General features: G+C 35.1%; 1 protein-coding gene across 2 annotated transcripts; it reads right to left on the bottom strand.

Annotated features, from left to right (window-relative positions):
• Window positions 1-499: 499 nt before the first annotated feature.
• Window positions 500-10,046, bottom strand: LOC147076537 (uncharacterized). 2 transcript variants are annotated; one of them, XR_015069314.1, is made up of 4 exons: window positions 9,821-10,046; window positions 8,326-8,481; window positions 4,426-4,545; window positions 500-3,299 (listed from the first exon to the last, which is right to left on the bottom strand). XR_015069314.1 is itself a non-coding variant. In XM_085940329.1 (3 exons), the coding sequence occupies exons 1-3, from the start codon at window positions 9,953-9,955 to the stop codon at window positions 6,518-6,520; spliced, it is 513 nt and encodes a 170-aa protein (XP_085796455.1). In that variant the 5' UTR covers window positions 9,956-10,043; the 3' UTR covers window positions 4,426-6,517. The 2 variants fall into 2 exon arrangements, 1 of the variants encoding a protein (XP_085796455.1); XM_085940329.1 differs by lacking the exon at window positions 500-3,299 and having other exon boundaries at window positions 4,426-6,739; window positions 9,821-10,043.
• Between the last annotated feature and the right edge of the window lie 757 nt (window positions 10,047-10,803).

The following is a 10,803-nucleotide window of genomic DNA, read 5'->3' as shown; positions in this document are numbered from 1 at the left end:
TTAAAAAAATCTTCGTGGTTATTGTTTTAATTATTTATCTGGTAGTTCTTTAATAAAATATTCTTTTTATAATTAATTTTTATTAAATATCTTAACACTAATTTTTGTATACTTACTAAAGAATTAACAACAATTATTTTTTATAAACTTTTTGTTTACTTAATTTTATTGTATAAAACTATCTATATCTAATTCTATAATTATTTATATTTATAGGTATGGCTGCGCACTTATTATATTATTAAGGCACCCACGACTATAATGATAAGAAACCGGCTGCCATGCGCGGCTGATGATAAGTGATATCATCGCAAGATGATGCAATTGTTTAGATCGAACAAATCGTCACAATTACGATATCTTTACACTAAATGCCTTTCGAACTCTAATCGCGGCAAGAGCTTTCTCACGGAAAACAAATGAATGCATTAAATGCACCACTATTTACGCGGTTAAATCTTGTCTTTTCTTCCCGATGAATATTTTCAACTTTTTTCCCGGAGAGGAACGGCACGTCATCCCCTTTGGCTTATTCTTTCCCACTCTTTTATTAAAAATTTTAACTCCATAACCTGGACGCTATCGGAAAAAATTACAACATTTCTGCCGAATCATAATCCAGTTATATGATGACGTTTACGTTTAATTTTATACTAGTCGCCCATTGGTCGGAAATGTCTTCACATTCAACCAATCGAATGCTATAAAAATGTCATCATTCTACTGAAAATTTTACATTGCCCAAAATAGACTGATCACGTTATTGATTTTATATTCTCGCGCGGATTCAAAATATATCGTACCCAAAACAATTTTATATAATGCAAAGAAGATAATAGTTATAAATTAGCTTTAGTATACAGCATTTAGCTAAAGATATCGCCTGAAGTGTTCACATAGAATTGTTTATTTTTAACCTTAAATTCTAGACTTTTTAATTACTTTTATTTTTCATATAAGACCATTTGGTCTGCCTGCAAAAAAAAATCATCAATAGTTCACTCTGAGTGGCTGTAAGTCACTCAGACCGAACTATGAGACTTATCACATATTTTTTTAGCTATGTCTCGAGGTAGGCGACGTACTTCGACGTAAAATCGACATTCAGACCATAACAGCTGTGACGTCACAATATCGTCGCAAAAAATGCTAGCTGAAGGCGCGCATTTTGTGGTCGTGTCAGCATCTTAGTTATTTACGCTGAATTTAACTAGTAGTTGTGACATCAAATGATTGTACAATTGTATTATGTTGGCTATCGGTTTAAGTACAAAATATTTTCTTCTAGCATGTGTATGCATGAGATGTTTTCAAATTAGCTATATTCAGTTTAAAGAATATGACATTCTCATACATTATTGTCTTATTCGTTGAATAAATAATAGTTAAACAATGGAACAACAAGAATAAATCATTAAGTTTGATGTCATGGGACTAGATATAATTAAATGAACAATTCATTTTCAAGTTTCATTTTCGGTAAATTTTGTAACAGGATGTTAAACATGAGTAATAACATTGATCACATTAAACTGTTTTCATTAGAATGAGTCATTTTGTGTGATTTCATATTAAAAGATTTTCTACAAGAATAAACACAAAAATATCACATTTAAATGGATTTTCATCAAAATGCGTCATTTTGTTTTATTTCATATTACTAGATGTTATACATGTCGTGACAAATTGATGACATTCGAATAGCTTTATACTGGTATGTATCATTAAAAGTAATTTCATCCGAAGAGATCTTATACATGATCACATCTCAATTACTTTTCACCAGAATGTGTCATTTTGTGTACTTTCAAAATATGGGAAGATGTACAGGAGTATTCACATTGATGACATTTGAATGGCTGTATACCAGTATGTGTCATTTTGTGTAATTTCATCTGACTAGATCTTTTACAATTATAATCACATTGCTCACATTTAAACGGCTTATCTGGAGAATGAGTCATTTTGTGTGATTTCATGTAAGCAGATGTTATACATACGTAATCACATTGATCACATTTAAATGGCTTTATACCGGTATGTATCAATAAATGTAATTTCAGCTGAACCGATGTTATACATGAGAAATCGCATTGATCACATTTAAATGGCTTTTCACCAGAATGGGTCATTTTATGTACTTTCAGATAATGGGATGTTATACAAGAGAAATTACACTGATCACAGTTAAATGGTTTTATACTAGAATGAGTCATCATAATATGTGATTTCATGTGGAACGATGTTTTACAAGAATAATCACAATGGGAACATTTAAATGGCTTTATACCAGAATGTGTCATTTTGTGTCGTTTCATGCCACTAGACGTTTTACAAGAGTAATTACACTGATCACAGTTAAATGGTTTTATACTAGAATGAGTCATCATAATATGTGATTTCATGTGGCACGATGTTTTACATGAATAATCACAATGAGCACATTTAAATGGCTTTACACCAGAATGTGTCATTTTGTGTAATTTCATCTGACCAGATGATATACACGAGTAATCACATTGATCACATTTAAATGGCTTAATACCAGAATGAGTCATCATGTGTGATTTCATATAGAAAGATGTTTTACAAGAATAGTCACAAACATCACATTTAAATGGCTTCAAACCAGTATGTGTCATTATATGTAATTTCATGTTACCAGCTGTTAGACATGAGTAATGACATTGACCACATTTAAATGGCTTTATACCAGAATGAGTCAACATATGTAATTTCATGTTTCCAGATGTTATACAAGAATAATCACATTGATAACATTGAAATGGCTTTTCTCCAGTATGTGTCATTATATGTAATTTCAGCAGACGAGATCTTTTACAAGAATAATCACATAGGTTACATTGAAATGGTTTTCCCCCGGTAAGCAGCAATTTAAGTTTTTTCGTGTCACTAGAATTATTAGATTCATCGCTTTTAAATGGAGTGTGACAAGAGACTTCACATTTACTACGTTTACATTGTTTAACATCCTTATTAGTGATTTTATGGATTATATTTCTATGCAACACTTTGTGAAACTCGAGCAAGTCTAACGATGCAAAAAAATTATCACATATATCGCACGCAAAATTATTAACATGAAAATATTTTTTTTCCAACTCTATAACAGCCACTAATTCGGGGAATGTTTTAGAAACATTTCGTTTAATAGTGCCAGGTGTTTTTTTAAACCTTATGTTGTAATCCTCGAGTTCTTTTTTAACATCTTGTTCGTCAATTTGTATGAAGTCATCAATTTTCTCTTCTTCCGACGATTTGAGATTTGCTGCGTTATCCTAAAAAACATTTATAATATAATTATTAGCACCACACGATCTAGACAGCGTAACCATTTTTAAACTTGCATCCGCATTACATGTGCGAAGTTAATTATCTACTGACGTTACGCAGATTCCTAGTTGAGCTAAACGGTGCGAAAATAATTTGAAAAACTTTGTTTTAAGATACGAGTATATGCCGTTTTCATAACAGAGAAGTGGGTATCGTCATCTTGTTAGTGTTAGTTCGCTCTAATCCAGATTTCAATTTGATCTCGATCGGCACTGACAATTTACGTAGGGTTCAGTTTTTATGTACAAAATAGATTCTGACCCGGATGATCAAATTGAAGTAGCCTTTTGTTTCACCCTGCATGTACCTAAGTGTGTTTGGCATCCTTCAGTAGGTATATCGATTTGAGTTGACCGTAGTGTGCTTTATGAGAATGAACTATTGTTATAACTCAACCATTGTCTATCTCTTAAGTGAGTAGAGAAAAAGAAGGTACCACATTTTGGTACGGTAGATGAAGATTGCACAATGGGATATTAGGTAGATTTGCTTGCGGCATTCTCCTTGAACGAATTATATTGAATTATATGATCCATAGGTACTGTTTATGATTACGCCATGTGTACGGCTATTTTCCTTTTTATTTATAATCGCGCGTTTCAAGATGGACGCGGTGAACGAAACAATGTCACTTAATCAACCGAAGAGAAATTTGACAGTTGATAACTTAACTCTAATTTAACATGCAACTGTATGTGTATTACGAATACTAAAAATGTATTTTCTTTTTAACGATATCCAATTATGTTCATCGCAACTGTATCTAATATTTGATCTAATTTGATTCATTAGTTACGCTATTTGTGTCCGCTGTTATTAGGACCATAACATATTATTTTATACTAAATTATAATTATTCTACTTATTCTCTGGGATTGATTTTACTGGTTAACATACATTAATTTAAAATATATATATACTTACCTACGCCACTCATTATTACGAATACTTTGCACGAAAGAATAAAAAGGGTTGCCATCGCTGCTATAGATTATAGGAAGATGCATATTATCATATCAGTACTTACAATAGTAAAATGTTGCAATAAAACTATTTATTTGTAAACCTTACGTTGTATTGTTCGAGTTCCTTTTTAATGTCAATTTCATCGAAGTGTATGTCGGAGTAAATTTCATCTGCTTCTGACGTACATAAAATCGATTTAGCCATAACAGTGGTAGTGGTGTTAATCTAAAGAAAACAAACAGAAGACAGATCGTATTTATAACTGAAAAATAAATATATTCATTTTGACGAGTTTCCGGGTAAAACGCTTGTGAGAATGTCATGAAGGTAGTGGTCGGTATAGAAAAGTCTATGTACCGAAGCGCACGGTATTTTTTAGAAAATGGTTGTGACGAACGAGTTCGTTTACATGTACTTAGATACATTCCTAATAACCTTAGTTTACAAAAAGTCCTCAGATATGGAATCAGCCGTTGTACCAACTGTGAGGGTCCACATCCTGCGAATTACAAAGGTTGTCCGAAAACGCCTCACCTTGCTATAAACCTTTATAAAGAGTCATCGCCAACATATTGCAATAGGCAGGTAATCACTAATCGCAGAACACTAATACAGCGGCCATATTTACCCAATTCACCAATTCTCTTCACGAATAAGGCAACCTCTCCCAATTGCTCCCAAAGTTTTAACCCCGTGAGACACTCATTGAGAAACTCACAGCTACCCCTGCCCAAAGCATTGAATTATCCACAAGTGACAACATTCTTTCTAGCAATCAAATCAAAATAACTTACAGTGTACAATATTCACCTTACCTCCTGTCATGTTATTAACGCATGACACACTTTATTCATATGGCAACAAAATGGCAAAGGACAACCTGAGTACGCATGCGCAATACGATAGTTTGAAGAAGTTCGTAAACTATTTCCGGCGCTAAAAAAGCAAAGCGGCTTGTTAACATGAAGGCGGAGCGGGAGTCAGGGCTCTCGGTTTTGATCGCTCGAACGAAGCAGACGTCGCTCCGTTCCGAGTATTCGTGCGAAGAAGACCGGGGCCCATGGCCTTGATTTCTTGACGTTTTGGAGACGTTGATTATGGCCAACCGAAGGATGTCTCCCTGAGGCCAGGAGATCGAAGGAATCCCATGGTCCCGACATGTTTGAGGACCGCGACGGGCTGAGAGCATATTTGTTATGTGGTATTTGTTATAATATTATTTCATTACTGTACGGTCCGCCGAACTAGCATTTATTTGTATTCTAAATTGTCTGAATATTATTATACGTTAGGCGCTCGTAATTGATTTGATTAATTATACAACTTTATACACTGTCGCCCGCTAGTAAATTTTATATATTAACTAGCTGACCCGGCAAACATTGTTCTGCCACATAAATTATTTCTAGTGAATATTTTGGTTGTTAAATAAAAAATAACGAATGTATCGTAAGTGTGTGGGGAATGGGATCTATGACAGGAAGAGGAATGGAGCGCTGTAGACGATGACCGCCAATAAAAACAAAATCACCAACCATTCATTTTCTCAATTCAAAATGAGTAATGATGTTCATAATGAATGAATTACCTGTGACAGGATCTCGTTGTTTAATGTTTATGCAATATCCGTCTTGTCTCTTCCAAAAAATTAGCGGATATTGGAGAGTGTCGTATGAACGGTGTGTGTCAGCGATCATGACACATCTCACCGCCGATGAAGTAGATTTGCAAAAATGTATGTTTGGCATTGGCAGCAATGAGCCTACTTTGTGGTATACTTGGCCTTTGATTTTGAAAGTAGAATGGAATTGTTGACCATTTGCCGCAGTATTGTGAACTATTTCTGTTGCTCCGAACGAAGTCATTTGGAAGCATGAACTGAATGTGCGAATGGACTTCAGAAACAGGTTTGAATCTGGAACCGTGCCGATGAGCAAGCCGTTCTATGGTTCTGGCGGTATCTCAATTTCTGGTAGTTGCACTTTTCCTGATGCGCAACACATTTCGGCTGACTCATGTTTGAATTTGAACGCATGACAATGGGAACATTCTTTGTCCATATCACCAATCAGCACTTTCGGATGAGCGGAATAGTCAATATCTGGCTCGTACTCGAATGCGAGACGAAAGAACGAAGCGGATGTAAATGCTTGATGTACTTATTGGCGTTGTCGGTCATTTGCTCTGTGTGTGTTAACTATGAACCGGCGCGCTTGGCTCCGTTCCAATTGTCGTTGTTGATTTTGTTCAGCTCGTGCTGTGATTGAGATGCACGCAATTGCGACATGTTCACACGCACGTTTTTGTTATCTTGTTGGATTTGTTCGTCTGTTCTTTCTGCTCTATTATTTTGCATGTTTGTTGCTTTATTCGTTCGACGGCCCAAATGGCCCCCCTTGCGTCTTGCTGGCATTGTGCACTGTAATACACGCACATAAAAATAGATAAATTAAAATAAATCGTACAAAATTTTGCACGCACTGCTTCGTGTATGCCGAATGAATTGTCAAAATGTGAAAATGAGTGACGCTTCTCTTGAATTCTTCTCGGACGTAGCGCTATCTGTCATTCAACAACATAAATAATTTCGTTCTGTTTGAAATACGAACGACGGTTAAATTTGTTAATACAAAAATAATAAAATCGCGATTAAAAAATGGGAGGGTAGGGGTAGGAGGGTGAAAATTTTGAGTGATAGATATTTTTGATGCCAAATAATAAAAAAAATACAAAAAAAAATTGTCAAAAAAAAATCTGGATAGAAATACCCTAATCACCTAGCGGTATAAAATATACTTGTTGACCTATTCTCATGCCTAACAAAAAAACATAAAAAAAATCATAAAAATCGGTCGAGCCATTTCGGAGGAGTGCGACCACAAACACCGTGACACGAGATTTTTATATATATAGGTAGAGATTATACATCTGTTAAAGTTCTTTACGCGCGTTTTATTTAAATTACCTTTTATCACTATTGTCTCTATGCATTTCATAGAGTGGCGCTCAAATCCGAGATATCTATTAATTCCATTTTAATGTCTTTTATAATACAGGAACCTACACGAATGAGTGAAGTAACCGGACAGGTAACTGATGTTTTAGAGGTATTGTCAAACCATCCACGACCCTGTATTCCCCAAGTCTCATGCTCTATTATTTCCAATCCAATTCCAATCCTATCCATCATAAATCCTACCCACCTTCCTTACCTACCTTTTCCTACATCACAATACCCATCCTACCCTTTTCCATAGTATGACACTCCACAAGCCACTGTGGTTATTAACATGACACCGGCAACAACTGTCAACAGCGGACAAATAAAGTCAAATTATGTGTTCAGCGTCAACGCAGACATAGACATTTCGGAACTAAGTCGCCCCGCACTACACACTGTCATAATCAAGCGTATTAAGGGGCTCTACGTCAGATGTGAAGCATCAGTATTTTTTAAGCCTGGGAATATCCAGGATCCGATACCTAAGACTGAGGTCACCACAATGTTCTCAAAGGAGAGAGAAGCACGGTGAGCTAATAAAAATAATGAGTAAGAGATGAAAGATAGGCCATTTAGTTATCTCTCGGTCTGCATAGTTATAAAAATATATATATTTTGTGGTGCTGATTCCGTCAATTCGTAGGAGAAATTACTGTAAACCCCAATCTTTTCAGTTATTTTTCTTTCTTTCTTCCCTCAGAACCTTGACGAAAGTCTGCAGGCTCTTCTTTAATAGGTACATATACACGAATACTACAGATGGCGAGGATAAAATGACATTTGCTCTTGGTGCCTCATATTACGGGCGCATGGGCCATTGCTTGCCAAACACACATGCTTTTTACGGCGGAAGCATTCCTTCCCAGCTGCAGTTACTGACAAAATGGTTTAAACTGTCAAATAATATCGTTTAACCTCGACTGCACTAAGATGAATAGGAACAGTTTAGAAGGTAGGTACCTAAACTTGTATGTATAGGTATATAGTTCAAATAATAGTATTACCTGTTTTCCTGGGCTATATTCCGAATAGGAACAACTTGGTTGAGGATCTTTATAATTAAATGGGGGCATTGTATCTTCAATAAACTCTTTCTTGATGTCCACTCGCTGAAATTCGGGTGCCGATTTTATATTTACCATGTCTATTGTATGAAGGTTCTGAAAAAAACAAAATTCCTATTATTATTTTATTAAATCTAGCTTACTTTATGGAATATCATTCACTTTTATATGATATATAATAATCAGTATATTCATCGGAGAACCAATATTTCCCAGCTGCAACATGGTTTCTTAAGCTCAATGCTGTACATATATCAGCTGTTTACAAGTTATAGTTGAGAAAAGTGTTCTCTATTTAGTAAATTACATGGTAGTAAAATTTTCATTTGCGTTTATCTCAAAACTATGTTATTGTAGATAGGACACTGTTATCTTAAAACCCCAAATATTGCTATCCAAATATATATATTATGTTTCTGTAATCATTATTAATAACTGTAGGTATGTTTTTGCTTTTTCGTACAAGGTAGTTGTTAGTAATTTTGAGTAATCACAAACAACACAAATGGTGTCCTCACCGGGTAGGTATCGAACCCAGAGCTCCCGGATAGAAAACCCGTGCCTTACACATTGCACCACGCCTTGACCAAATGGTTGGAATCTGTCAAATGATATCGGTTACTGAATTCAGATGAATTGGATCTGCAATATGACTGTTTCGCGCAATCGGTAAACCAGTAACAAGTAAAAAATAATCCAGTATATATATCAGCTATCATCAAAATTGCAATAATAAGAACTGAAATATTAGCATATAAAATATTTCAATTAATGTCAAAATAATATTATTAACTTTTTACTTAACTTTTTTCGTATAGAAAAAAAGGAATTCACATTATTTGTAATTCCATGAGGTACATGGTGGATTTATTATGTATTTGGATACGTTTAATATAGTTAACCTAGGTACGCGTAATTTTGCAACGCTTGCAAATAAATAAATACGTGTACGAAATTAATGACAATGTCCGCAAACATAAGCAAAAACCAATAAACACCTATCTACCCTGTTTACACGTGTAAGGATTTTCTGTTGACAGTACGTATTATCACAGCCATAATAAGAAAATGTACGTGTAAACGTGTTGTACTATCCTGCAGTTGCAATATTGCATACATGAATTATAAATATTCGGAAGCTTCTGAATGTTCACGCGACAGTAGGATTTGTTCGATATCTGCTCTTGCGCAGTAGAAAGATAGTTGCGAACCTGCCGGCAAAAAAATTAAATTCACCACGTATCGACTCATTTTAATGACAACAGATTTTTATGAGGTTTGAGGTACCAAAAAATTACAACATCGCGTCTCGCTTACTCTTGAAGAATTATTTTGGAGATACTTTAAGTCAGTACTTAAAATACCCACTTTTGCTGCAAGTGAATCCATGGACGTGTATAGGCGCTATAAAAGACATAAGCTTTATAAAACGAACCTCAAAAGCAATGCTGGAACCGTCGGCAATCTCTTGCTTTATATAATTATTGGTCACAGGGTTAATTCGATGGTTTAAGGGCACCTGCCAATCTGCATCAAGTTCGAATTCATCCGGCTCGCGTTTCACGTCCATCTTTTGAATGGAAAGCGTACGTTGGATTATTGTAGCAGACTAAAATCGTACAGGTGGCAGATGATACTCTTTTGACAGTTCTGACAATGGCACACTTTGACGGGCTTTTCCATAGATAAAAAAATTCTGATAGTATTGCCATATATTATAATCATTACGCAGCAGAGAAATTCAATATGTGATTATATAATTATTATTATATCAGGCAACTGTGCGCGGTTTCGCCACGTGGGGCTAGGTATACCATGAGTTGCATAGGGTTGGCATATTATTATAAAGTGTGTAGAATGAAGGAGTAAATATAATTAATATTACAACTTTAGGCAGCATTCGCAGTTTTCAGGTTAACAGACGATGCAGTCGCTTCATATCGCTATTGTAGGTAGGTATTGTAATACACAATATTCCTATTGTAATACAAATTATAATGGCGGCTTATCACATCACCACATACTAGGGTTTCGTAGGTCCCGGACAAGTCGTCTTTTTTGAGGACAATGTCCGTGTCCGGTATATTTTTTTTATTTTAATCGAAAAATGAGTAATAACATTATGTTCTCGATTCCGGTAACATGTAAATTGTACGTAAAACATTTCACCCTAGTACAGTTCACTGTGAGCTTTCTATCGGAAATGACCGTATACTGTACAATATGAACATTAATTCATTTTATATACCTAGCTGATTTTGGCAAAATTCACGAATAATAATTCAAGAATGAAAACCTAACCTGACCTAACAAATAATCCAGTACCTACCTATATCAGCTACATGGGCATCGGCAGCGTGGTGTAAGGTGGTGCAAGTGCACCACCTTTGGTAAAAAATCTTTTTTGATAATTATTGT

The sequence above is a fragment of the Rhyacophila brunnea genome, unplaced genomic scaffold (genome assembly GCF_057557595.1).
Source record: "Rhyacophila brunnea isolate RB1 unplaced genomic scaffold, BYU_Rbru_1.0 scaffold_13, whole genome shotgun sequence".
NCBI lineage: Eukaryota > Metazoa > Arthropoda > Insecta > Trichoptera > Rhyacophilidae > Rhyacophila > Rhyacophila brunnea.
Note: the sequence above shows the minus strand (reverse complement) of the source record. Positions and strands in the feature narration are given on the sequence as shown.